This window comes from Paramormyrops kingsleyae, chromosome 16 (genome assembly GCF_048594095.1).
Source record: "Paramormyrops kingsleyae isolate MSU_618 chromosome 16, PKINGS_0.4, whole genome shotgun sequence".
NCBI classification, from domain to species: domain Eukaryota; kingdom Metazoa; phylum Chordata; class Actinopteri; order Osteoglossiformes; family Mormyridae; genus Paramormyrops; species Paramormyrops kingsleyae.
In genome coordinates, this window is record NC_132812.1 from 20,357,489 (window position 1) to 20,385,224 (window position 27,736).

The 27,736-nt window shown below is 43.8% G+C and overlaps 3 protein-coding genes across 5 annotated transcripts in view; 2 read left to right on the forward strand and 1 right to left on the reverse strand.

Annotated features, from left to right (window-relative positions):
• Positions 1–8,704, forward strand: part of gpc6a (glypican 6a) — a 179,066-nt gene extending 170,362 nt beyond the window's left edge. For both annotated transcript variants that reach the window (XM_023793112.2, XM_023793113.2), the window contains 3 exons: positions 2,259–2,395; positions 4,698–4,873; positions 7,515–8,704. In XM_023793112.2, the coding sequence (XP_023648880.1) occupies positions 2,259–2,395; positions 4,698–4,873; positions 7,515–7,732 (531 nt within the window). In that variant the 3' untranslated portion in view covers positions 7,733–8,704. The remainder of the gene's footprint in view (positions 1–2,258; positions 2,396–4,697; positions 4,874–7,514) is intronic.
• Positions 8,705–10,322: 1,618 nt separating this feature from the next.
• Positions 10,323–18,820, reverse strand: dct (dopachrome tautomerase). The gene is made up of 8 exons (XM_023793115.2): positions 14,755–18,820; positions 14,169–14,468; positions 13,752–13,852; positions 12,887–13,053; positions 12,564–12,740; positions 12,202–12,337; positions 11,802–12,003; positions 10,323–11,514 (listed from the first exon to the last, which is right to left on the reverse strand). Exons 1-8 carry the CDS (start codon positions 15,041–15,043, stop codon positions 11,339–11,341), a joined length of 1,548 nt encoding a protein of 515 aa, XP_023648883.1. The 5' UTR covers positions 15,044–18,820; the 3' UTR covers positions 10,323–11,338.
• An 872-nt stretch (positions 18,821–19,692) lies between these two features.
• LOC111834121 (integral membrane protein GPR180-like) lies at positions 19,693–26,891 on the forward strand. Of its 2 annotated transcripts, XR_002835914.2 has the most exons (10): positions 19,693–19,942; positions 21,291–21,431; positions 22,899–23,099; positions 23,194–23,374; positions 23,942–23,991; positions 24,520–24,674; positions 24,860–25,051; positions 25,629–25,706; positions 25,798–26,234; positions 26,400–26,891. XR_002835914.2 is itself a non-coding variant. In XM_023793081.2 (9 exons), exons 1-9 carry the CDS (start codon positions 19,789–19,791, stop codon positions 25,948–25,950), a joined length of 1,305 nt encoding a protein of 434 aa, XP_023648849.1. In that variant the 5' UTR covers positions 19,693–19,788; the 3' UTR covers positions 25,951–26,891. The 2 variants fall into 2 exon arrangements, 1 of the variants encoding a protein (XP_023648849.1); XM_023793081.2 differs by having other exon boundaries at positions 25,798–26,891.
• Positions 26,892–27,736: the final 845 nt, after the last annotated feature.

The following is a 27,736-nucleotide window of genomic DNA, read 5'->3' on the forward strand; positions in this document are numbered from 1 at the left end:
GGTCATTAATTAAACATAAAATAAAGAATTTTTCAAACGACCATTATGGAATTGAGTGGAGCAGTAATTCAGTGTCTAGCACTGTGCCGTTATTCCTCTAGGGAATACGAAGGTTGCATGTTCTTAACATGTTCAAGTAGATCTCATGCAAGTGCAATTATGGAAGACAAATGGATGTTATCATGTTATTCTACTTGCAATGCCCATATCTAATAACACATACAGCAGAATGGATGCAGCTCCGGGTGTCCATATCCATGCTGGATAAGGGACTTAAAGTCCTTTTTTGTTCTCCTTACTAGTTTTGGTCACATGGTCACTCAAGCATTTTAACAGGGTCATTATAAAAGACCTCTTACCTTTGAAAGGATACAAAAAAAAGTTGACATGACTAACTTTGATGCCACTGAGTATTTTGTGGGGTTTATGGTTATGGTTGGGGGGTGGGCTGACATTGTCACACACCCCCTGGACCTGCTGAGCCCCAAGCCAGTGCTGGCTCTGTCCAGGTGGAGGTCAGTGACTCTGGGAGCCTGTGGGCTGAGGTGTCTGTAATGGGATTACTGCATCACAGAGGCCTCCAGCAGGACCTACACTCATCGAATCAAAAAGCCCAAGCAAAGGACATTCTGTGGATCACCATTCATGCAGTACCAATCACGCATAGCACCAGAAACCTTTATGCTTTACTTTAAATATTCGGCTTTAAAAGCAGCGAGATACACAGAAAACCGCCCATGTTTTAATCCTCTGAGTCTTTGAATTGTGGTTCCCTTGCTGTTTTACACCCATTCGAGGTCCACTTTTTAGAGTGATTTCACTCCCATTGTTATTATGTTCTTAATCTCCCCCATTTCTGCCCCTTGTCGGCTTCTTGAAGCCCAGCTACTGCTGTGATCTCAGCCTGGCATTTCACGCATGCTGTCGTATTCAATGGCCGCCACCGAAAGGAAGGACAGGGGCGGATTTACGCTAATCAGGCCGCGCTGGGGATGCCGCGTGTCGCTACGGCGCTGGCGCGGCCCTGGGCCGCCTGGCCTGGCGGTGTCCGCACTGTCCGTCAGCACATCTGGGGCCCAGAGGCAGCCGGCAGGCTCTAATCTGACAGCCCGATCGGGGGTGTAACGGATCGCCACGCAGGGAGCTCCCTGGCTGCCGCAGCGCTGATAACCATCGGCTCTGTCCTGCACTTGATTAATATCAATTAGCACTACTGTGAAATCCAATGATAAACAAACACGGCTTTCGCCTACAGTGTCACAACTTGTGTCCGCAAAACGGTTTTATCGGGTACGAACTTCCTTATCAGATTAAAGGGATCTGAATAAGCGCCGTGTGATCCGAGAATTACATCTTGGGAGATTGGCTCGCTAGCGCCGTTAATCTTCCCGGACATTAATGTAGAGATAATCTTTCAGAATCGGCTCTTTTCTTCTTCGGAATATAAGGGTCGTTCCTCAGATTGTCAAGCACCTTCTTGAGAGCATCTTAAGTCCTCGGCAGTATTCATTCCTTTATTTTGCATTTCATTACGTTGTTATGAATATTACTTTTATGGATTTTACGTAATTTGCATGAATACTTTTTGTGTGTCAATATCAAAGCACGTCAGGTTTACGCAATAAATAAAAATAACATCTAGATGTGTTGATTAATTGAAGTCATTAAATTAATCCAAAGTAACGACAATAAAAACTTAGAGTCGAGACTAATGCATGCGATAGGCACGGGAATTGGTGAATAAAAATTGCAAAGTGAAATAGCGTAGCGGTGGTGATGGTACATTAGTAAGCTATGTGGTAAATAATAGATTCGTTTTTAAAAAGTGTCAGCGCTTCCTCTTAAGGGACAGAAAACAGCGCTGTTCTTAGGGTCGTCCTTGTCTCCACACTTGAGTAATGATATCCTGCTTAGCTAGATGTTAATACAATATTCATGAGTGTCTCTTCGAAGGCAAAGCGGGTGGGAATCTGATCGTTCCTGCGGCCACAATGTCAGCAACTGCAGGCAAATGCTAATTGCTAATAAACAAGCGCAAACTGTGGCTAAGGCTGCGTTTAGCATTTGGGGCTCCTTCACCTCAGGCCCCAAAGCTTCAGGAGAAGCCTGGAGCTGTTACATTGGGTCCCCTTACACACTGATCCCCATAATGTGATGATCAGTATGTATATGATAACCATTTTTAAAATTCCTTTCCAGCATTATAACAATTCCATGGCCTCCCGTTATAAGCATCCCGATGTTGCGCGTCTTTACAGGTGACTGACGTTAAGGAGAAGCTGAAGGAGTCCAAGAAGTTCTGGTCCACCTTGCCTGATGGCATCTGCAAGGAGGATGAAGTCACGGCTGGTGTGGCCGATGATGACCAGTGCTGGAACGGGCACACGAAGGGCAGGTAGGGTCGCCGCGGGGTCTCCCCTGACCCTAGCCCATGGTACGGCGTAAAGGGGAACTTGCAGGAACACAAAACTGCAGCATCGCAAAGAAAGGAAAACAAAATTCCCAACATTTCCTTGTTCCTCCTCTCAAGAGAATCATTGCACTGAACTAAATATAGATCTTTCATCCCTAGAGAGGAAGTTTGCTGTTTATTTGATTTTTTTTCCTTCTATTTTTTTAAGAGACATTGCAGACTGGGGCTAATTGCATTAGCAGCAGAAAATATTGGGCAAACGAGTTTAAATGCGGTTGCAATCCATAAGGGACAGGCAAATTACACTGATTAAATTTCCAAATCCATTATTCCGTCTTTTGGAGGAAAAATATTTAGAACTCTGCTTATTTAGAAGCAAGATAAAGATATCATCCAAATCTCCGTGGACTCATTGAATTTCTTTTCAAGCAAGCAGATGCATGCTATTAACTGGTATATTGTGCGTGTGTGCTGCATTTTTCATTGTTACACAGTCAGGCTTGTCATCTGTTACATGTTGTCTTTAAATACATTTCAATTCAGTATCCAGAGCCATGAAGTAACAAGTCAGGGATGTATTACATTGTTTTTGCATACGGGCAGATTGAGGTTTATATTCGGTCATTTTTTAAATAGGCCGACCCATAAGCTAAGTCTCTCAGTATCATCTTTTTAAACATCCATCACTAAATGTTTATTAATGCACAGTTTGCACCAGGTCTGCACTATCAGGGATCCATTCAGACCAGTACACAGTTCCGGGTCCGACATCCCCGCGATAAGCCGCACCCAGGGCCCCCACGCCCGCATGGAGATCGCTTTCTGTCAGTGAAAAGTACGATTCGTCTACATGTGGCACAGAAGATGGCCTTCTCTTCTGGATCTTTCCCTCTAACGTTAGTTATGAAGCAGAAACCGTTGTAAAAATGATATTGTTCCCCACAGTATAACCCTTCATGCAGTTTTAATATCAGCAGATGGTGTAATAAAAGACTGCTTCATCTGCGCCATGTTAGCTTAAGTTCCTTCAGTTTGGTGTGAAAAATAAGCATTTGGTGTGTTATACCGCCTTGAGGTGCGAAATTGAGAATTAATTTAAGGTAGACCTAGTTTTGTCACATCGTTCTCTTATGTAGAGTAATATAAACAGCCGATTCAAGCCATGTCAAATGGATCGGTGCACTGGACACGTGTCATACAGCATTGGCCTTTTAAAGTTATAATAGCAGTAATTGTTCAATTATTGAGCAAATTCTTGTGACACATAACAAATGACGACATTTAATCTATTGCATTTGTGTATTGAATGAATGCATTGAATTGGTAGCCGTCAGACATCTCACCTTGGGCATATAGATCCCGGGGAGACCCTGGAGGTGAGGTGCTGTCGGTAAGATTTGGGGGGGGGGGGCTGCTCCTCTCGTGAACATTTTTAAAAAAAAACTCTCTGAGGATCTGTGATGCACATCGTTTGCAGGTGTCTGGGAGCTGCTGTGAATTTATGGGATTCTTCCGGAACTTCCGGGAAGGGTGCGATGTCTGACTTGTTGTTCTTCTTAATCCCAGAAGTATTCCAAAATAATTATGAAGTCGGATTTTGACAGTGAGTACTTAGCTATACAGTAGAGTGACACCCCTTTTGTCACTTTTCTCTGCTAGTGTCCAGAATTTGATTTAAGTGTTCAGAACACTGCTGCAGACAGCAATAAATTCTATCGCTAAGGGCACCTCAGGATATGCTACACTTGATCCTTTCTCTCCCCACAACTAGGTGACTTTTTGGGAGAATTCCCCTAACAAATCAGGCATGCGGGAGAGCACCTTACGTTTTATTGAGTCTGTCGGGTTTTATTACCAAGAGTGACTTTGTACCTATCGGGAGCGCATCGGCAAGTTGCTCCGATGTTCTTCATGAATTGTTTTGGTAACGGCTTAATGAATTGTTGTTCGCCTTGCCATACGTACATCTGCGATGTTTAATAACCTGGCCCATCAGCGGTGTGTGTTCACTGAAGTACTTATTTGGTCTGAGCAGAAGAAACCTTTTCCATTATCGTTTCATTACCCTCAACTGTCAAGTTCATTTCCTGGCAGAGCCGGACAGCTTCACAGAAGTTTTTCTTGTACCTGTTTCTCGTCGTGCAGTTAGCGGTTGGCATGGACATTACGGCGGACTTACGACCATCATGATTTAGGTTTATAGGCACTACTCTGTTTTATGCTGATCAGTCAAGTGACCGTAGCTGTCCCTGCCAATGAGCACCTGGATTTGTGCCACCCGTAGGTATTTCCCCGAGGTGTCCAAAGATGGTTTGACCAACCAGATAAACAACCCTGAGGTGGAGGTGGACATCACACGGCCTGACACCTTCATCCGCCAGCAGATCATGGCTCTGCGAGTGATGACCAACAAGCTGAAGAATGCGTATAACGGCAATGACATCTACTTCCAAGATTCCAGTGAGTCTCCTGTTCCACTGGTCATGATGTGGCCCCCAGTATTTGTCAGTGGGGGGGGGGGCTTTCTCAATGTTTTATCAGTGTTCTGAATACGCAGAACTGTTTGCATGTGGAGTTAGCTAAACCGCCTCACACTAAATATCTGTAAAAAGTTAACCTTGTCTAATTATTTTATATGAAAAACATCGCTGATTGGTGAAATATAATTAGTGTTTTTTTAATTTAATTGAAATCTACTAAGTATTCATTATGACTGCAGAATTAGCAGACATGCAGACTTCACAATTTGCTAGTTAATTACAATTTGCTATTTAAATAAATTAGACATGTAGCATTTCATTAAACTGCAAGCAGGAATTTCTTTTTCTTAATTGAAAAGGACTTGCTGTTTGCTCCATTTGGCTTGTCTATCTTTCCCCTCTTCAAGGCCAATCTTATCCTGCAGTACTAGGCCAGCAGGAGCAGTGCATGTTTAATAGCTATAAATAAAATAATAATTAATAATAATTAATAGCTGTATTGATCCTGCAGCATGGCAGGTGTTTTCCTAACACTGCTGTGCTATGACTTCAGTCGGCGAAATGCTGCTTGCTGGAACTCATCGCCCTCTGATTGCTGTTGCTTGCAGGATCTTTTTCACCCCATTCCTCAAAGCAAATATTTAATTGTTAAAATTATGAACAGAATTTTTGGGGTACATTAAAGACAAGAATGTATACTGCGAGTGGGAGGAAGAGGACAGACTTGTGTGGAAGTTCTCAGAGTGGCACTGTTGGCTCATAACTGCGGGGTTTGGGGATTAAATCCCACCTCTGTGTGTGTGGTGTTTTCATGCTTTTTCCTTCTGCAGCCCAAAGACATGCAGTGAGGTTAACTGCCCATGGTGTGTGTGTGTGTACTTGTGTGTGCGATGTGAAGGACGGACAGCCAGAGAGTTTCTCAATACCAGAAACGCAGAGATCGTACTTGTGGTCTTGGCCAGACAGTCAAGAACAACCTTGGGGCGCAATGAATCATGGGACTTTTTTTTTTTTTTTGCTGATAATGCAGCCTGTGTATCCTTGACATTTGGGGTGGGGCAAGATCGACTTCTACTGTCCTCTGTACTTCTGTACTTGAGTATTGCACCTGGTCTTCGGCAATGGAAGCTGACATAAAACCGGGTACACAAGAACACAAGCATGGCCAAGTACGCATATTGAAACACCCCCAGCCTAGAGTGTACAGTCCTTGATGGGTGTTATGGCCCCTCATTACTCTGTGATGGATAAAAGATGGACTAATTGATAGTTTGGTCACAGAAATCTGTGGTCTAGATGCCATTTTGTGATTAGGCCTCATCTGGAGTCGCTGTAAACATCCACAGTGGCAAAATGACAGCTTTGTGTGAAGCGTCGAGACAGCCGTCTCAGGGCAGGATTTGCGACCTTCAGACTCCCCCTCAGATACACTAATCCAGCTGTGGGGAAGGGGGATATAAATCCTGTATTAACCAGAAATTAAAGAGTGTGAAGAGATCAGCCAAGAAAAGCCACATATCATGAACTCTCAGCCTGTTTCCTCTTATAATTTCTTTTTGGATCAGAATAAAAGTCTACAGATATTTCAGAGTATTTTAAGGATAACTCCTGCGATTCTGTGACACACTTACAGTTGCTTCCAGCTGAATAATCTTTATTAGTGCTCTTTAGTAGGGGAGTTTACTTTGTAATATCAAGTTTAGTATTATTCAGGATTTGACAGCATCTGAAGTACGTCAGTGTTAAAAAAGAGGTCTTACAATGGGAGAACAGACTCTTTTGTTTAATTGTCAAAGAGTAGACTGTAGAAAAACTGACATTACAGCTCCCTGCTGGACACCCCAGTGATGGTGCAGAAAAAGGTCCATATGTCACACTGTGCCGCATATACCCTGGAATGCAGCTTTGGTTTTAATTCATTTCTCGCAAATTCAATTTTAACTAGTTAAATGCCAATTTATGATGTCAGGAATTTAGTTTTAGTAAGTCAAAATGACTTGTTGATATCAGAAATAAAATTTTAACTAGTTTTAACTAATTTTAACTACATTTTCTGGTATCGGGAATTAGTTTGTAACTAATTATTTTAATTATAATGTTACAGTTGAATTCCTGATATCTGAAATTTTGATTTTAAGTAGTTAAAATTGGATTATAACTAGTTACAGTTGAATTCTTGATATCAGAAATTAGTTACATTGAATTGAAATGAATGAGAAAAAAACATTTGAATCTCACTAGCTAAAATAGAATGTCCGATATTAAAATTTAGCGTTATAACTAATTAAATAGAATTTCTGATACCAAGAATTTGCATTACAACTAGTTAGAATTCGCTTTGTGATAGAAATGAATTAAAGCCAAAATGACATGCCAGACGTATACTTACCTCTTCCATCATTAGGAAAATAAGTAGCAGTTACTGTAAGGTGCGGACATTGTATCGGGAAATCGCAACGGAGGCCCAGCTACTCTGCCTGACATCCTGCTTATAATTCTTCAGTTTTGTACTGTCTTTCACACTGGATGTGATATAGTGTGGGCTATCTGTGGGCTTCTGGGAAGGCGAGTGTGTGGGCGGCCGGGCGGCTCTCAGCGCCCTGTGTCCTGTTACCCCGCAGGTGACGAGGGCAGCGGGTCGGGCAGCGGCAGCGGCTGCACGGAGGCATGCGTGACGGAGCTGCAGCTGGTCAGCACCAAGGCCCCTGTGGCGGATGACGACGGGAGCGCGGAGCAGGCGGCAGGAAACACCAGCGCCGCCAGCGCCCTCGGCCCCTCCCTAGCTCTGGCCGCTGGCCTCGCCCTCGCGGCTCTGGCCCTGCAGAGGCAGTGGAGATAATGGCAGTTGGACTGCTGCCTCGGACAGCAGGGATTTGCTGTTACGCTCCCCAGCAACCAGGACGACAACCCTGGAGATCCAGTTAGAGGAATTGGTACAGGAGGGTTCAGACCTGCTTCTTGCTTTTCCTTGTTTTTTCCTCCCCAAAGAATGCCAGGGAGCTCAAGAGGCCTACTGTGACAGGCCAAGCCGCTTACGCCACCTTCCATGACTGCGCAGAGATGCTCTCCGGGACAGCGTAGCGTTTGAAAACGTTTTTGTGAGAATTAAATAGGTAAATTCTTTTTTTCTGCACCAGAGGAGATACCAGAGGTCTTACGGAGAAGCAAGGGGCCCAGCACCCCCCAGCACCCTCCGAACCTAACACAGAAACGTAAGGGGAAAAAATCATACGCAACACTGTGAGAATGCACAGGGACGTCTTAAGTAAAACCTACAGTGATATGAGCTCAAATACCAATCCTTTTAAATCCTTTAAGTTAAAACCAGGCAAAGTATCATTTAAAGAGCTGAACAAGATACAAAAGTACATGCCTATTTCTGCAAAAAAAATATATTTAGAATTCAAAGCAGGTGGGTATTCTGATGATGTATTTTTCTAAATTTGCACAGATTTGATGTAAATACATGGATTCATATATTTTAGACGCTATGAAAGATTACTCATCTTTTAGTAAATGGGAGCTCATATCTGATCAGGTCTTTACTAATGACTACTTTGTGCTCCTTTAAATGCAGACGCTGATTGGTTTTCTACCTTAAAAGAATATGATTTGTGATGTTTTCGTTCCCTGAGCAGTAAAGAGCACCATCAGAGTATAGCATGGTAATAGGCAGGTCCATCATAAGGCTGCTTTTTGTCTGGACGTGTTACGAATTGAGGCAGAGGAAGTGCAAGCTCCCATAATGCACCTGGCTGAAGCGTTTTTACAATAAATGCAGCGAGGTGTTTAAGCTCCTCTGCTAATGTCATCCTGAAGAAAGCATGCTGATTTTGTCCTCTTCCCTGCTCCATCCCCTTCCTGTCGACATGAACATGCCCAAAGCAGTGGTCCACATGGCAAACGTGATGGCCGTTTAATATGTGTATTTTTTTAAAGAGGAAATGTCCTGCTGAGAATCTGAGGAGGCCTGTGTCTGTTACTGAACAGGAGCAGAAAATGTATTTCTCACTTTCTGTCTGGTACTTTATCATCTATTTTTATAATCTCAGATTCTGACTTATATCTATTAGCTCAGGGTTGACATGTCTGTAAACATGCAAGGTGTATTGTCAACCTTTTCGTTTGGCCATTGCCATTTCTGTGTTTGTCTGGATTCGTTTTGTTTGGTTTGTCGATCATCTGCTAAACTGGCTTTCATGCCGAGGCTCACCAGCTTTTCCAGACGTGTTGAGAAGCTTCGCTCACCTTTCCTTACCCCTGACTGCAGGCGGGCAGTAATGCTACTGAATGGGGGGGCCGTTTCGATCTCTGTCTCCGTGCATGACCACGACAACTTTACGGAAAACAAAACTTGCCTTTTTTTGTGGACAAGTTTCTATTAAAAAAAAATAAAGTTAAGCTCTTTATGTAAGATCCATTTTTTAGGAAAACACATTCTTTAGAATGGAACTGAAATGGTATGAAGGGGAAAAAGAAAATAATTTTAATAAAATGAACTATATATGAAATGTATGAAGTACCACAACAAGTGATAATTTAAAGGTATTTTTGCAGTATTAATTATTCATCCTCCATTGTGTTTAATGTACGAAGCTTTTATAAATGCGATTTTGTCGCCAAAACTAATTAAGAAATAGATACTTCTTTTAAGTCTTTTAAATTTTTTTATATATCTTTGAACTGAGAACATGTGTACTGGTAAGTGCTTACTGTCTCTATGGAAACAGCATCTCTAGAAGGTAAGGATGTTTTTTGTCAGGAGGGGAGGTTAACAAGATTAGATTTTGTATGGAATTTGTTACAGCTGCTTTTCTGGGTCAAATTACCAAATTATTGCCGAAAACATGACGGCAGGGTTCAAGACGTATGAAAGAGACACTGCGGCAGATGCTGCTGAGGGCAGCGGGGTGCTGGGAAAGTCGAAAATGACACAGAAATGCAGACGTGGTGGCTGCAGATCCACTCCTTCTTAAGCTCCCCCCCCCCCCCACCCTCACATTTCCTTCCAGGGAGGGTACAGGGCCCTTAGCGGCTTTTGAAAATGAGAAAATTCCTGTTGCAGCGCAGACTGGCTTCAGTGAGTGACTTGCCATGGGTTCCTTGACTGTGGAATGTCTTGAATTAGTGAAGGAGGCTTTTTCTTTAATCTCAACTGAAAGCCAATCGGGAAACTGAAATATCAAGTGGCTGCATTCTTTACACAGACACGTCTAAAACGCCCAGCAGGTAGATATCAATCATCTGACATTGGTACACACCCTCCTACCTATATGTCTCTATGGCTAAAGCCCACCCCACCCCCCCAAAAAAAACGGTTCATCGTATGTGTTGTACAAGCTTGCTTTGTAATTCATTTCAGCCCCCCTCCCCCCCATTGTCTGAATGTAAGACATATTATAAGAAGTCATACAGAGGAATATTACATGTTTAATCATAAGAGATTTTATTCCACTTGCATTGCGACAGTGGGTCTATGATGCTGCGTCTTCAAACAGCTTTCTATAGAAGATTTTAATGTAACGACGACTCGAGATGCCTTTTACCTTTTATTTTTTATCACTGCACTTTGTTTTAGATTGCTAACTTTTTGTCTTGTAAAAAAAAAATTTAAAAATGTAATTTTTATGTATGTCAGCAAAAAATAGCCATGCAAAGCCATTTCAGTAACTTTGTTGAAATTTGGTGATGAGATCCATTTGACCATATTTTACTGGAAAAAAAAAAAATCTATGAAATCTATAGTATCACTATCTGGAGATTTAAAATACACCTAAAAATGCCGGTTGTGGTTTTACATAGAATATGAGTGGCACCGAACAGATCTGCCTTACAATTTTTTAAAAAATGATTTACATGGTTTGCTTTCGGGTTTTTCTTACTCTTGTATACAGAAAAAAAATAACAAGGTGTGCAAATAAACATTTATTAAAAATAACCAAACTGTTTCCAGCAACTTACATCCTTTACCAAAGGAAAACTCAGGCATTTCCAATTCGTACCCGACTGTCAATCACCACTGATTTTCATCACCATTTTTGAACCCACTTGAAAATAAGATGGACTGACATTTAGTTCAAACTAAATATGTAGCTAATCAGTCATACATATTTACCCTTGAATAACTATTGCAAAGAACTCATTAAATGCCAGCTTAATTGCTTTGTACTTAATTGTCTTGTACTCGAAATTGACTACAATTTGGAATTACAATCTCACTAGACAAGACTAGATTTTTTTTAGTTCTTACTTTTTGTTTTTTATTCTATTAATTAAACGGCAGCTTCTGTTTATGGTGTAGGGCGAACTACCTGTAGTCGACTGACACATAAGATAAAAGCTACTGATAATGCTACAGTGCAGTTTCTTCAGAAATATCAGCCTAATTTTCATCTTGGTAGCTGCACCATTCGCCTGCTCTGATGTGCCGCACAGTCCACACACACTAAGCCTCCTCGGTGTACTTGGGGCTGAAGAACTCCGCCTTCATTAGCGGCTCGCGGTCCTGGCTCCTCCTGCGGTGGAGATAAAGCCCCAGCAGCAGGAGCAGCAGAGCCAGGCCCAGAAACATGCCACCAAGCGTGGAGCCCAGAACCACAGCTGAGGGGCTGCTGGGGTTGTCTGTGGGACAGAGAGGGGGGAAACCAGTCAGACCAGTGCATGCCTATGCTCTACATTTTCTTTCTTCAATAAGGGATCTTTAATATTCTATTCCAATTCTTACAAGGAAAGGGGCTGTATGGGAATAGAGAAGCATTTAATTCATGATATTGGATCTTTTTTTCAACAGAAACCATAACAGAGGAGTAAAACAGAAAAATGACATACTTCTTTGTCACCTATAACAATTCAGTTACCGACTTTATGTGGAGGATTTAAAACTAGGAAGCTGAACTAGTTTGGCAGACCTGCGAAGTCGACGGCGTAGGAATATCCAAGTTGCTCCGACGGGAGGAAGACTTGCTCATTGGTCATGGGTGGGAAGAAGGGAACCATGTTGTATTCTTTGTTATGACCAATAGGAGCCATTTCCACAGGGAGGCTGGAGTCGGAGGGGACAGACCGCTTCATCCACTCGTTGAAGATGGCGTCGGTGAAGGTGTGCAGCACCTAGACACACGGGCCAGACATGCATAATAGTCCTTTGCTCTTATGCTTCACCATTAAAATTAAGAATTCTATCCGATATGGAGTTATTGTTTAAAAAAACTCAGATCATTTGACGTAAGAGATTCATAATTTATTAAAAGAAACCACTGCAAAGTAAAACAGGCACTTTTGATGGCTGACCATGTGGATTCCTCATACCAAGAAGATGGGGTCATTGGCCGCAGAGTGAGGCAGGGCACTGGTCCCATTCAGCAGCGAGTGAACGAGGTTGTGGAGGTTGGAGACCGTGGAATCCACCATACCGTTAGGTTTGTCATAACCCTCCAGGGTATTCCTAAATGGAGCAGGAAAAATATTCCCTCCAATTCCTTCAGAATTTCCACACACATAGTAAACCATGCTATTATCATTTTCAAAGCGCAATATCGCATCTTGCCACTAGGTGGCAGCAGCAATCAATGCTAAACTCACAGCTATACATCTAGATTTTGAATGTTGATGCATTTTGTTTGTTTTCTTCCAATGAAGTTAAACTGTACACCTGAGATGAGGCATGTCACCTGAAGCTGGATGTGGAGTTAGTGAAGTAGGGGGGGCTGTCAAAGTTTTTCACGCTGAGGCAGCTCCGGACGTCATCCATGCTGGGCAGAGTGACGTTATTCCACGGCAAACCTCTCCGCAGGGAGCCCTCGCTGGTCCCATTACAGAGGGTCACCCGCTGATTGTAGTCTTCCAAGCTACAAAGTAACATTAATACTAATATCTTCCAAGCTTAAATACTCATAATGACAAATTTAAATGCCTCATCGTTTTAGCATTGGGGTATAGAGAATCGATGTTTGTATTGTTAGTGATTCTTGGGGGCCCACGGTTCCTTACATACCTGTTGCAAATCACCCCCCACTTGGAAAACCTGGACTGTGGACTGATGAGGGAGGGATCGTCGGTACTGGTCCCCCCCAGCAGGGAATCAGTACACACATCACACTCGCTGTGCCCCGTTGCAAAGTTCCAGTACGGCAATGCAAAGTTCTCATTGCTCGTTAGTTTCTGTGGGGGGGGGGGCACATGCAGAACACTTACCATTCTGTGCAGGATTTGGACATTGCAAATAAACCAAAATGAAAGAAAACTAACAATAATGAACACTGCGATCTTATCAAGGCTGTTGGCCTGCTCTACACCCTGTTCTGTCTGTGATAATGAATTATATTCACCATATAAATGCATTAAAACTTCACATGTGGTTCCTTTGAGGCATGATCAGACCATAATAATGGAGGGATGCCATTGTGAGGAATATGCAGCACGAATGTGAATAAAAATAACAGTGCTGGTGGTCTTTTAAAGTGCTCGCTAGTCGAGATAACAGACGGCGTACACTTGTATCAATCAAAGGGCCTTATGTTAAGATCCCCTCTCAAGGGAAAAGAGGGAAACCGACGCCAAACTCGCCATCAGAATCACCACGAGTTGCACAGCAGCACCCTGTGTCACTGTAATACCGGCAGTGATCTCGTGTTCTTCACTAGCTCTCTGAATACACTGTCTAACTGCAGAAGTCACTGACATAATCACTGCTATTTATTTACACTTTCTCCCTGCTGTTACTATCCTTGTAGTAAAAACTTTCTGTGGGGCTCTGAAGCTTTGAACTGTGTTAGCATTGTGCTCTTTATGAACAGCAAAAAACTCTGTCTATGACCTGGTCTCCTTGTCCAGTGTAGCAGCCACAGGTCACATGGTACCTGTAGGTCTCTCTCCAGAGACAGCAGATGGTATCTGTGCCAGGTGATAAATGCAGGCCCTTTGTGGGAAAAGTCGATGGCTTTAAATGGACGTCCCGGCCCTGTGGAGTCAAAGCAGGCTGGTACATTTTCATGTAGTGATTATTATAGCATTTCCTCTAACTTCCCTGTGCTATCACACGTAAATGGGAATAGCATGGAAGCCAATGTTAAACCTCCTAAACCAGTGTTTCTCAGTCCAGACCCCCAGAGAGTCCACATTTTTGCTCCCTCCCAGCTCCCTACGAGACAGTGACTAGGGATCCTCGAGGACTAGAATGAGAGACACTGTACTAAACATTTTTATATCAAAGGTTACTGTTTATCTGGCCTAATAGACACCATTTCCCCAAAGCCTGTTTCCTCCTCAGTGTTCACCTAGAAGTGTGTCCCTGACGGAGTAGTAATGCTGCCACACAAAGTAGTCGTAGATGGAGACGTTGGTGAACTGCGGCTCCGTGCCGTTGGGCCCGAGGAGACCCAGCCAATGCTGGGTGGCGACCATGAAGTCTGGGTGTGTGGTGCTCTTGGCCAGGTCCAGCGCGTCCAAGAACTCCTGGCGCTCGGCGGGACTCAGCGAGTGGATGTTCTTACGCACCACAGGGATCTTTGGCTGTTGGCAGTTCGGACCCGTCCAGCCGAACTTACACTCTCCGCAGTTAGGACCCGCAAAGTTTCCTTTGGGGGAGAGAGACAGACAGAGAGGGAGGGAGAGAGAGAGAGAGAGAGGGGGGTGGAGGAGGTTTCCACATATCATTCAGCCCTTAAAATAACCTTGTTTCACTTTCAGCTTCTCTCACTTTTGTAACACTAAGTAATTAATGCGAAAAAGACTGCACACTTTCTGATATACTATTTTGGCTGCTCAACAATTTGAATTTGTCCTCAATGGTTCCCACACAATGAAAATCATTCATATTAACAGAGCTAAAGCAAAATGTAACACACCCTCATCCCTACTCACCGAAGCACATGCAGGTACGGTTGAAGAACTTAAGGGGCCACCATTCGCGGTCGTCGACGTTTTTCAGGTTGTAGGGCCCCCCCCACGGCTTGTTTACCACCCGCACGTTGCTGCACACGCCCCGGCCTGACATCACGCCGCAGATGTTTGCCGGGTTGGACCCAAATGCGGGGCAGCACTCTTTGGATAGGATGCCCTCCACCGTGCTGCAGGCTCTGGGAAACTGGGCCCCAGTCCAGTCAGGCCTCCCCCAGAGGCACAGCAGAAGCAGCACCACTGAGCTCTTCATCACCGCCGCTTCTTCCTCCAACCCAGAAAAAGGCGTTCACAGAGATTTCTGGGAATGACTCAGCTAATCGGTTCCTCCAATAAGGCAAAAGGGCTGATGTTACGTTAGATGCAGTATCAGACCATTTTCCTCAGGACATCCAGAGAGAGAAGGACCAATGTCTCTGTCTGAAGATCAGGCAACAAGGGCCTCAATTTATACGGGTCTTCCAGTGCTGGGAGGATTTGGCTGTGGGTCTTGTGATAATCACCTGACAGAGTTACTCTGATCCACGTGCCTGACTAAAGCGAGGCTTGGCAGGAAAAAACGCAAAAATACCACCCATATTCTGTGCAAAGCTGCACCTAGTTCCTCAGTCCCAATGCATTTAACTTTGAACAAATTACTTTAATTTACTCTTGAAACTATTCCAATTACAAGCTACAAAAAAAATTACAATGTCCGTCATTTTAAAAGCTAAATGCACACAACCCTGAATAGAACAAGCGGTTACAGAAAATGGATAGATGTATGGGTGGATGGATGTATGTATGGATGTTGCATCATGTTATACACTTAAAGCAAAACAAACAGGCGCTCTTATGCAGTTTCACTGTAAATCCTGCTTTAGCACTATTATGTGCTATTCAGGTTAAGTACCTTGCACAAGAGAACAATAGCAGCCCTTACGCAGAACCTGAGCAGACAAATTTCATGTCCTTTGTTCCCGCTGCTTTGTCGTAATATCAGCGCTGTATGTTTCTTTAATCACACTTTAACAATGATTTCCCATCTGCCAACCTGCCTGCCACCCGCAGTGTACTGACAGGCTCGTATTGGCATGTTGGCATTGATGAAGGTGGGCTGTTGGACGTGGCCTTGGGAGCATGTGAGTAATGTAAGCTTATCTCCATGACTACAACAGACATGTGACTGCACATGATCACTGATATAAGTTGATATGATTTCGCAGTGCCTCGGGTGGTAGCACTGTTGTGGGTTTCCCTCATGTCACATGCATTTTTTATGGGTTCTCTGCTTTGTTCCAGTCCACAAACATGCAGTCAGGCTACCTATAATTGTGCACAGTGTATGAATAGAAGCTTTCCCAACGATATTCTGGAACCTGGCCCCGGTTTACAAGTCCTGGGACCTTTATGCTAAATAAACATGAGAGACACAAAAAGTTCATAGGATAAACTTCACACTCAATTTCGTACAAAACTACACCACCACAGCAAAAAAAATGGAGAATAAATAATTTGCTTTGTTAGTTATTGGGGGGATCAATCGCAATCAAAATGGAACACAGGCATTTATTTATATTTCATTTATATGACCCGCGACTTGTTCATGATTCTTATTAAATCAGGCCAGTAGATTGATCTTTTGGTTCCTGATAAGTACTGGCACCAGTGATCATATATGGAGACACAAGCAAAAAAAAGTATTAATTGATACATTCAGTGTAATTGGGCTACAAAAAATTGTTCCATCTGCTCAATTTTTACTCTGCTACACATTTTGACCAATCAGCAAGCTGTCGCTGTAAGTGCCTTCCCAGTATTTCATGTTCGAAGGGAAAGTACTGAGTCTGGAGTTGGTACAAAAATGGGTTCTGCAACTGCCTCAGAGGAAATACAATCGGCCAACATCCTGCGGTGTGAATGCAGCAAAAGTCCCTGGTTCCAGAAAAAGGTTCTGGTTCCAGAAAGAAGTTCCTGTGTGTGTGAAATCGCCTCATGAGTCTGATTGTGTTTATGGGTCCTGCAATAGACTGGCCCCCCATCCAATGTGTACCACAGGGTTGCACCCCCAAAGCCCCCACAACACAATCAAAATAAACAGTTGGAAGGTGGATGGACCTGCTTGCTTACAATGTACATTCATTAAATTTTACCGTCTCCCAAAATGTACATTTGGGCTGGCTCTCCATTGGCTCTCATGAATAGGACAGAAGTTTCTGTCCCAACGAATAGAATCTGCTGGAACAAGGTAAGACTCTTCTCTCAGAAAGACGAGCATAAGAAAACAATGTTGTGAAGTAGATCTGTGACCTAAGGCGATTTGCTATGGCGTCTGAAGACCTGGGCCCCAAGCTGGGGGGGCGGTCAGCGATCACCATGTGACTGATATGGTCACCAATCTCACCACACTCATCAGTTAACAGCATAACAACAGGGCCGAATGAAGGGGATTGTGAGACACAACATATATGAATGTCTTCTCTCACTTACCATGTCATTAACATTATATGAGTCAACATATCATTACCATTGTAGTAATAATACATTACAGCTTCATAACACATAATAACATACATAGGTTTTGCAAATGGACATCACATAACAAATTATGTTCAGTTTTTAGTTCTAAAGTCATCTTGTTCTGAAGTGCTTCTTGAATTCTTGTGTTTAAATCCTTTAATTGTTTGCAGGATAGTTAGTGAACCGCTTGACCATGAGAAGGACGAGCATTTATACGACAGGTTGACGAACAAAAACAAAATGTCTTCACTAGTTCTGACATAAAGAATGTCATTTTTGTATACGCATGCACACAAAGTTAAGATCAACATGGAAATTTCAGTTACTTATAAATACTGGCAGAAAGAAGTTGTATGTTTTGCATTGTTTTTACAAGAAGAATGGGGTTGAAATATTAGTACAAATAACACATTTGAATAACTTACTGATTGACTAGAATCAAAATACTCAACATAATTACTGTATATTCCCTGCTTAACGATTCTCTTAATACTGTCAAAAAATATATGAAACCACAAACAGAAAACACAAGCAGGGCTCCTTCAGGAATTAGGAGTATTATGGGCCATTCTCATGCTCCGCCAGAATTCCTAAGACAGTTTTTTCCTCATGCCCAGCAAAAGGGATTAAGGATCTTAGTAAATCAACCAAATAAGTTTATCATTGGTCAATGAATTGTGAAAGGAAAGGCTGTAACTGTAATAATCCTACGCCTGTATTCTGTAAATGCAGAACTTACATACTATACAAGAAACTGCATCATTAAGCACAACTTTTTCCTAAACAAAGTAAAGAGCCAGGCCTCTTTTTACCTATGACATCACCATGACATCATGACACCGCTCCTTTCAGACATAGATTATCATTCAAAGAAATTCAAATATTAATCACAATTATACTATACATCACTGTGTAATCTAAATGTTCCCAGACTGTGCTTTTCAGGTTTTCTGTATTGCTGCATTCTTCGTCTAATTCACACGTACACAGACCTCCTTGCTGCCAAGAGTTTCACCCCTTTTTTCCCCTAGCTCAATAAATATTTTAAGAATTTACGTCATTTTAGATCAATTAATTTAAATTAAATTTTTGGCCAGAATGTGATATTGAGGTTAATTAAGAGTTTTTCTTATGAGATTCACCACATCATCTAGCATTTCAGTCTCTCTCTCAAATATTTTGTGTTGAGAAATATATGTCTTTAGTACCCAATAATTTCTATAAAATGTGTCTTTACTGAAGCTGCTACCCCCACGACCCGAACCCCGGACAAGCGGCAGATGATGGATGGATGGTGTTATAAAGGACTATATTTAGTTCATGGCAAGCCATGAGTTCATTACTCTCAGACTAACAAAAGAAAACTCCACCTTGCTTTGCACATTGGGCTTATTTTGAGCTTGTTTTCAGAGGTGAGGTTGCTCGTGAGACACTGGCAACGCTGGGGTCACAGCACAGGTTCAGTCGGTGTGCAGCAGCCCCAGGAGCAATCAGGGCTTAGGGGCCTTGATCAGGGGCCCGACGATGCCATCAAAATGGGCGCAGAACCTTAAACCGCTCCACTGCACCCCCCCCGCCCCCCCAATAAATTATAAGCTGCAGCATAACAGTAACAACATTCAATTCAGTATTAAGATACCAGTATTCAAGACCTAAAAACACTAAGCATCAACTTTAACTCCTTAGGTTCAACGTTAACTGTTATTCTTCAAATGTAAATTTTAATTTTACTTAATGTACAGGACACATTAAGTAAAAATAACTTTACCTGATAGGGCACAATACTTAGTACACTCAGTTACTACTGAAGTACAAATTATGAACAAATCAATAACAAATACAGTTGCTACTTGAGATAAAAGATGCACCCTGATTCATTAATAATGAACAGACATGAGATCAGTATTTTACTTGTGTTATTCATTACTTCTTCCTTCAATAGTTCACAAAGGTTTACAGAATTAACAGGTATAATAAATATAGTAACTACTTGGGATGCAAGATGCATCATGATTCATTAATGATGAATTAACATGAGATCAGTATGTAACGAAGACTTATAGTTTGCGGTTAATTAATACATAAGTAATAGTATAATACTGTACTATTATTTGTGCCCCGTCAAGTAAATTGTTACCATTTACCAGTTGCCAGTCCATCACTGCAGACCACTATGTGATCTGTAAATAATTATTTACAACAAGGAAAATTAACGGTGCTGTTAAATTAATTTTACTTGTAGAACTACAGAAACGTTCGGCTTTTCCAACCAACTTCAACCTTTTCGTCAATGAGTGTGTTTTACGGCAGTCCCAACACGTGTCCCCGTGCAAGATTCTTATTGGTTTAGAATATTACAAGGCCAGGAACGGCCCGTTGTGATTGGACAAGAATAAAGTCAATTCTGATAATGCTATCTAGGTTTTTCATAATTGTCATACCAAAGCTGAGCCGCTGCGACATGCAATAATAATAATAATAGTAATAATATTTTTATTAATGAGTGAAATGATGTATTTGGGAGCTGTGATTGTCTTGTTTTTCTATTCGCATTTTGTTTCCATGGCGAGCGGAAAAACGGTGACCGGAGTGTTTCGAAGTGATGCGGCAAGAGAACACAACGGACAGTACATAACAAAATTTCTGTTTCATGGTAGGTGCATATCAACCAAAATGTTTACCGTACCTGGCATAACTAACCAGTGACCTAACTAGTGCTATACAACGTTTATCAATGAGTCAGTCCTTGTGTGGACGAAAAAAAAGAATTTCTTGCTGAATTCAGTTTATTAGAAATGTACCATGTTGAACTGGACATTTAGCAATCATTTGAAATTATCTCAAGAAAATCCACAGTACTATCATAGTACTACATATTTATCTACGATGAAAAAATTTATATCAACCTATAATCCTGTATTTGATATATAATTCTAAAACTGTCATGTGCCAAGAAGTAATCAGATTATCCACAGTTTAGTTAAATCTTAAATTAGAATTTGCCCGCTTATATCAGGTTACTTTAACTGAAAACCATGAGTATTAGCAGAAGGACAGTTTCCCTTAATTCACTTAACTCAAATATGGAGGCCACATTAATCGCAGTATTTTCAAATATCTAGAATCAGTGAGTCCATTTAGGTCATTATTAGTCTTATTAATCTGTTTCAACCCGAATGTATGTTTCGGTAAAAAAAAAAAAAAAAAAACGCACTACTGTTTGTATATATCCATAAAACTTTATATGTGAGCATATATTGAATTAAAATCTGTATCGGAGGTTTTATATAGGTTTGTATTACCAGAAAATACAAAAACCTTATCAGTGTAGTATGAAAGAAAAAAAATCCAGAACACTCTGACTCACTGAGTTCGTGACATTCATGCTAGTGTTATGAATGTAGTTTTTGGTATGAGTTACCGAGAGCTCATGGCACAGTGGTAACCTTTCCCAAATGCCATTGGCTCCTTCCAGGGGTTAAACGTTACCGCATTGCAGAGCGCTCGATTAAAGTAGGAAAAACGCCAGTATGTAATTCCTAAAGTGAAACACAAGGTGGCACTAAATAGCCGCATTCAATTTCGTATGCCGGTGTTCTGTCGAGTTGAGCTACTTTGTCGAGTTAGGCTACCGTAGTACTAATCGATAGCCCTAACCCTAACTCTTACCCTAACCCTAACCACCCAAAAACCCCTAAAACCCTTACCTTGACCCTAACCCTAACCCCTAAAACCTAACCCTAATTCCAAGACGGTGGAACTGCACATGCGCCGAAAGGCTCGATAGCACGTTTCGATAGGTAGCTGAACTTGTCAGAACACAGGCAGGGAGTTTGAATTCAAAGTTGGGAGCATTATTTTATTTTATTATTTTGCGATTAAGGCATCGGAGAAAGCGATTAAAATGTTATGCATTATGTAGAAAGACTATTTAAGAGTAAAAACAACTGTGGATGGGTTGCATGGTGAAAAGCTTAATATTCTTGTCCCAAAATCTGCAGGAGACAACGCCCTGATGGTCTACAGGCTGGAGGATGTGAGCACAGCCGTGCAGAAAGAGGCCAGGCTGCTCCTCTTCCAGAACGTCGAGGGCCTGAACAACCTGAGCTGCGCAGAATACATCTCCAGTGCCAAACTATCCAGTGAGTACCGAAAAGCACCCAATCACGTACAAAATTACTTCTTAATGTCTCCATTATCACATCACTGGATTGCGAAGTTTTTGTCTGTCTTCTGTAGGTAGTTAACACCGATACCGATTTTATTTTTAATGTTTACTTTGTACCTAGAGTAACTACAGGACGTTTCATCAAAATAAACCGATATGGAGCATCACAGAACAGCTTAAACTGAATAACTAACAAGCACTATTAGATAATAAAAAATAAACGTTCAGTGTTTCAGTTTACAGTTTTATACATCTGCCCATCACCTTCCCGTCACTCCCCACCATTTGTTATAAGTATGTTGCTACTAAACACCGTGGCTGCCAATTTAAGCCCCCCCCCCCGTCATTATATAATTCAATTTTTCCTTCTCTCACTTTGATTTCACTGTAAGTGACTGAGTTGCGCCCGCATGAAAACCGGAGCGCCATTAATTTTCGGATGTCTAATTGCAGCGCGTGGCGCTCTCCGTCCCCCCCTTTGTGGCGGAAACAATGCCGCGCGAGCTTGTTAAGAGCGCGCGACGTGCGTCTCCGTGCACGTGCCATTGTCTGGCCAAATGGGAACTGGGAGCGAAAGGGCGGAGGAGGGGGCACCGCTCGGGTCCTCATGTGCGGAAAATGCAGCCCTCCCCGGCTACTCTTAATAGCATTTCAAAGGGTTTTACGCATATGAAGGTGACGCCTAATTTGCGAAATGATCTGCCGGCTACGGCGCTGAATGCCCCCCCCCTTTTCTTAATAAGTATCTGAATACTCTTTAAATTGCATTTTGTCTCCGTGCCACATTTCCGGGGGTGTAGCGTATTGTTAAGAAGAAAGACACATATAAAATGGTTTTTGCTTAATTAACTATAAAGGGGGCTGATACTTTGAGAACTTCAGAAGTGTACTAACTGGATAGTACTTATGAAAGCCCATTCGCTTAAATCTGCCGTGTTCTTCTCGCACGTTTCAGTACAGCTGCGACTACCGTATCCTTAAATACGGAGCAAGCTCTAGCATCACGGCTGCACATCACGGATGTCTGACCCTTTCTCTAAATACTGTACGTGCCTGCTGTTCCCAACCCAATCTAGCGATAACTATCAAAGCCTCCGGGGCAAGTTGGCCAACAAAGCTGATAAAATATTCAACAAAGTGACATGGGCTTTGATTACCTCCTTTCCACAACAGAGGACTGACCTTAAAGTCACTTTGCAGGTGGACCAGGGAATGTTAACTGGCTATATTTATACAAATTTATAAACATGAAATATGTCCTTTAAAATACTGCGTGAAAGATATGAGTTAAATATTGTATAATAAATGTCAGTGCATGTAAAAATGACATTTTGACAAGAGCAGCTGTGTAAACTTTGTCAGAGACCGATACAGCATGTGTGTGTTTTTAATTTTTTTTTGTTTCCCTGCAATGAAATCGCCTGTATCGCCGCTTTCCCAGTTACACTCAGTGCAGAGGAGCATAACCAGACCATTCCTACGACGGCCGCCTCTCCGCGGGCGTGGCACATCCTGTACGCCGATCGCCATACCTGCCAGGTGGGTGAGGGCAGTGGTGGGGGTGATCTTCGCTTCCAGATCGTGCTCCTCAACCCGGATTCCGAGGGCAACCCGCTGGACCACTTCAGCGCCGAGCAGGCAGGTCAGTCGGCCCCCAGTAGCCCCACTGCCGTCGGCATCATCGGCGTCCGTCGTTCCGCCACTTCGAGGTCGTCCTTGACCGTTGACTCCTGCAGGCCTGCACGGCTTCTACCTGGCGGTGGTGCTGGCATACTTGGCGGCGGCCTGCATCTACGCCCGCCCACTGTGGCAGGCCTTGCTCCGCGGAGGTCCGATGCTCGCCGTGCTCAAGGTTCTGTCCCTGGCTGTGATGCTGCAGGCTGGCTCGGCGCTGTCCAATTACGTTCACCTGTCGAGGTGGGAAACCGGCAGGGGGGTCAGGCCCAGTACAGGTTTACACCTCCTTCTGTACTGTCGCCGGCCTGCCGCTACTCCTCATCTGCCTCTTATACCACCATATGTGCTGTGACTTTGTAACAAAGAATTATATAATTAAGTAATTATATAAAGCGTATTCAAATATTGTCCTTTAGGTCCTAAATCATACTTATTTCAAGTCTCATTAAGTTTCATTGTAACATGTGTCCTGATGCACATGGTGAAATTCTCGTGTCACGCTTGCACAGGAGCGGACAGGTGCGTGGCGGGGGTGGGGGTGGGGGGGCAATAGGACCAGAATCAGTGCAATGAAGGGCAAAACTGCAGTGCCATGATCGTGCTGACTGGGATAAAGTTAAATCTGAAATAAATTTTTTGAGATGCAGATTTCCCCTGTATGGTTTGCACCAGCTCTTTTCCATGTGTCTCCCTGGCTAAGGTCGTCGTAGGTTGTCTGCGTACCTTAAGCAGCAGTCGGGGGCTTCCTGCTGCTCCATAGGTCTGATTCCATGTGCGGCCAACAGGCGTCTCCTGTTATTCCTGCAGATTTGCGGGGGATGGCTTGGGAGTGCCTTGGATGGGCAGTCTGGCTGAAAGTAGGTGCCTCTTTGCCCGGCTCTATGACGCCGTTTCGCCCCGTGCCCTCCCTCCCTCGCCCCGCGCCCTCCCTCCCTCGATCCTGTGCCCTCGCTCCCTCACCCCCTCGCCCCACGCCCTCCCTCCCTCGCTCCCTCCCTCCCTCTCTTGCCCCGCGTCCTCCCTCGATCCCGTGCCCTCACCCCCTCGCCCCGCGCCCGCCCTCCCTCGCCCCGCGCCCTCCCTCGATCCCGTGTCCTCGCTCCCTCACCCCCTCGCCCCGTGCCCTCCCTCGCCCCGCGCCCTCCCTCGATCCCGTGTCCTCGCTCCCTCGCCCCGCGCCCTCGCGCCCTCCCTCCCTCGCCCCGCGCCCTCCCTCGCCCCGCGCCCTCCCTCGATCCCGTGTCCTCGCTCCCTCACCCCCTCGCCCCGCGCCCTCGCCCCGCGCACTCCCTCGCCCCGCGCCCTCGATCCCGTGCCCTCACTCCCTCACCCCCTCGCCCCGCGCACTTGTTCCCTCGCTCACGCCTGTCTGTTGGCGACTGCAGTCTGCGACGCTGCATCCCAGGTGCAGATGCTGTTCATGCTGCTCAGTCTGTGCACGGGCTGGACCCTGAACAAGACCAGGAAGCCCCAGAAGCCCCTGCAGTGGGACGCCTCGCCCGCCTCCACCGCGCTCGCCCTGGGAGGGGGGGCTGTGCAGGTTGACCCACCAAAGCATCTCTGACACCCTGCTTTGGTTGGGGTCAAGATGCGATGGATACTTGAAATGTACCTTATGTTAAGCAGCTAATAAGTAAAATAATAATCATAAGTACTTCTGTATAAGCTGTGTTTTGCTGGTGGTGCGCAGGATTTTTCCGGATGATTTTTCAATTTTGCCTGCAGGGGGCGCTGTTGTTGTGGGAGCAGTTTGAGGATACGGACCATCACAGTTTCCACACGCATGGCAGCGTGGCCGGCATGCTCCTGCTGGCCCTGCGTGTTGGCCTTGCTCTGCTGCTCGCTGCTATCCTTTACCAGACGATCGCAGGCGAGCGCAGTGCCATCAGGAAGGACTTCTACCTCGGCTTTGCGAAGGTGCAGGCTGAGGTTCCCCTTAATGCTGCTGTTTCATTTTATGATTATATTTATAGACAAATACAGGCATTACAAGAAAAGTCTGTGGCAATTAAGCACTACAAAAAAAATTGCAGAAGAGATTTTTTTTTTTTTTACTTTTTACAAAACACTTGAAAAACTTGAAAACATTCACTAGATGGTATGGAGCTGAGTTGGGGATCTCTGCTCATGTCCAGAAGGTTATGGGTTTGAATCCCGTGTCTGGCTGATTACTGCTATTACCACTAAGGCCCTTAAATCCTACAGCTCCACAGGATCTGGATGCTGACTGACCCTGTGCTCTGATTGTGTCACTTTGGAAAAAAAATGATCTACTAAATGAACACAAAATCATTACTGCGCCTCATAAATGGACCTATCTTTAAAGGACATTGATGATATATCCCCAGTTAAAATCCTGAGTTTTGCTCAGATATTGCGCTACATATATGTGACTGTGAAGCTCCTGCTTTTAAATGCTTATTCGGCGTACATTCTGCAGTATAATTGCATGTGAAGCCTGATTGCCACTGACGGTTTGTTCCGATCCGCACAGGGCTCTGTCCTGTGGTTCCTGTGTCACCCAGTCCTTGTGCTTCTCTCTGTAGTTTTCAACGAGCATCAGAGGGAAAAGGTGAGAACGGCGAACCCGTCTGCCCCGTGTCACGTGTTCCTGTCCGTCTACCCTAAACACACCATGTTCTTTATTCGTTCTTGAACCTCAGGTTGTCACCGTGGGCGTCATCCTCTGCCAGTCCATATCCGTGGTCATTCTCTACCAGCTGTTCCTGTGCCGCACTTATTACTGGGAGGTCTCGGCCCTGTCCTCCGTCTCGCTGCCTCTCACCGTGTCCCGGGGGCCCCGGAGTTCTCATTAACCAGGTGGGGAGGGTAGGGCTGGCAGTGCAGGTGGGTGGACACTTCAGCCAGGGGCTTCCAGGTGGGTCTTCGCTTATGCCGGGGGGGGGGGAGGTCTATGGAAGCATCGTTTGTGGGGAAATACGGCATCAGCAGCACTGGGATGGGGAGCAGCCAGCCGTCGCCGGCCCCTTCATCGCTGGGAACCTGGCAGCCTGACTGTTGGACTCTTATCACTGCAGGACTGAAGCATGGGAATTTGCGAGGGGGAAGCACCTGTGAAAATGCAGGCGAAGCAGCAGAGGTGGGGAATTTCACCTGGAAATCTGTAAAAGATATTCCTCCGTTCTATGGATTTGTTTAACGTGGCTGCATTGCTGAAATGTAAAATTAAGCGTTTGCGGTGTAGATATCTGTACACTGTGTATGTGGATATTCAGCAGACAAAACGGGTCGTTGCAAATTTCAGGCCTGGAGAAGAAGAAGTTGGAGGAAAAGCAGGGGAGGCTGGAGAGCAGGTGGATTTGCGTGTGTGGTGGCGCGCTTTCCCTACACCGGGCTGCCGATGAACGATGCTTCCGAAAATACAGCCGTGATAAACAAGACCTTGACTGGGTAAATCACAGAAAAGCGATGAGCGTATTATAACTTAATGAACCCGATTATTAGTTGGCATAGTTAGGGAGGGAAATGCTGCTCAGAGGACAATGTGGGGGTGTTCTGTTACAGAATATCTTTCATGTAATAATGCTGCCCATGAAGAATTAATTAAAAGAGGTCATGCTTACGCAGTCATAAGAGGTATTGTTCAGATGAACGTTTGCCGGAATAGGTGCCCGTTAGTAATGGATACATGGATACATTATTACCATGGCAAAAGAAGTATTGTAGTTAAACAGAAAAACCTGAGTCTACTACTTGACTGTGAAATATTTATGAAATTAAAACCAAAATATAAATATTCTTTGTTCAAGTGTGTTGATTTTTTTTGTAAATGTTGTTTATAGATATATTGATATTTGCACACATTACTGAATATCATTGTACATTGACCAGTAAAATCCACCTTTCTTGAATATAATTACACAGTAGCAAACAACCTCCATTTGTCAAATACTGCATTTTGATATCGGCTAGTAGAAGCTGCCCATTTTTAATTTGTCTGTCGGCCAATAGGAGTCACTCGTGTTGAATGCAGTTGTAGATCTGCCTTTAGATTCTGCTCATGTAGGGTCATGACGTTTGAAGGAATTTTGATCAGAGCCTCTGCTGTTATTACTTATCGATTGATGGATTGATTAATTTTGGGGGGGGTTATAAACAGGGAGTGGCTATAAAATAGTTGCATGAGACGCATCTATGAAATAATGGAAAACTGGCATCTAATTTGTTTACTTTTAATACTATCTTAATAATTCTATTAATAGCTATTTTAATACTCGGGGGTCTGTGCATGCAAGCTGTCAAAATTCACACAGCATGGTCTTTCCACAGAAACTTAAGAGGAGTGTGGCAGATGTTGGTCTGGAAGGTTATGGTGAGCTAATCCGGAGGTATGTAAGGTATGTGGGTATAATGGGCAGGGGGGTGATGTACTGGGTGGTCTCTTGGTGTCCCGGGAAAACCGCTCTTGTATGTGGGCATGAAAGACACGGATGTCACTGGAAATAAAGCAGGAGGCCTCGCGTGTGCAGAGCGAAAATGTGCACTCCCAAGCACAGCCAAGGAAAATTCTCGGTAAAAAGAATTAAATCCGAGTCTCACAACATACATCTCTGGAGGATATATCAGCATTCAAATTAAATT

Bases quoted from the DNA above. Each gene is read 5' to 3' on its own strand.
- dct (XM_023793115.2), bottom strand. From the start codon at position 15,043: ATGAAGAGCTCAGTGGTGCTGCTTCTGCTGTGCCTCTGGGGGAGGCCT. The intron at 12,338-12,563 runs GTGACATGCCTC...TGCTCCATTTAG, and splicing joins AACTCCACATCCAGCTTCAG to GAATACCCTGGAGGGTTATG. The intron at 11,515-11,801 runs GTCTGCCAAACT...TCTGTCCCACAG, and splicing joins CTACGCCGTCGACTTCGCAG to ACAACCCCAGCAGCCCCTCA.
- LOC111834121 (XM_023793081.2), top strand. From the start codon at position 19,789: ATGAGTGAAATGATGTATTTGGGAGCTGTGATTGTCTTGTTTTTCTAT. The intron at 21,432-22,898 runs GTGAGTACCGAA...CCGCTTTCCCAG, and splicing joins CTCCAGTGCCAAACTATCCA to TTACACTCAGTGCAGAGGAG. The intron at 23,992-24,519 runs GTAGGTGCCTCT...TGGCGACTGCAG, and splicing joins GATGGGCAGTCTGGCTGAAA to TCTGCGACGCTGCATCCCAG.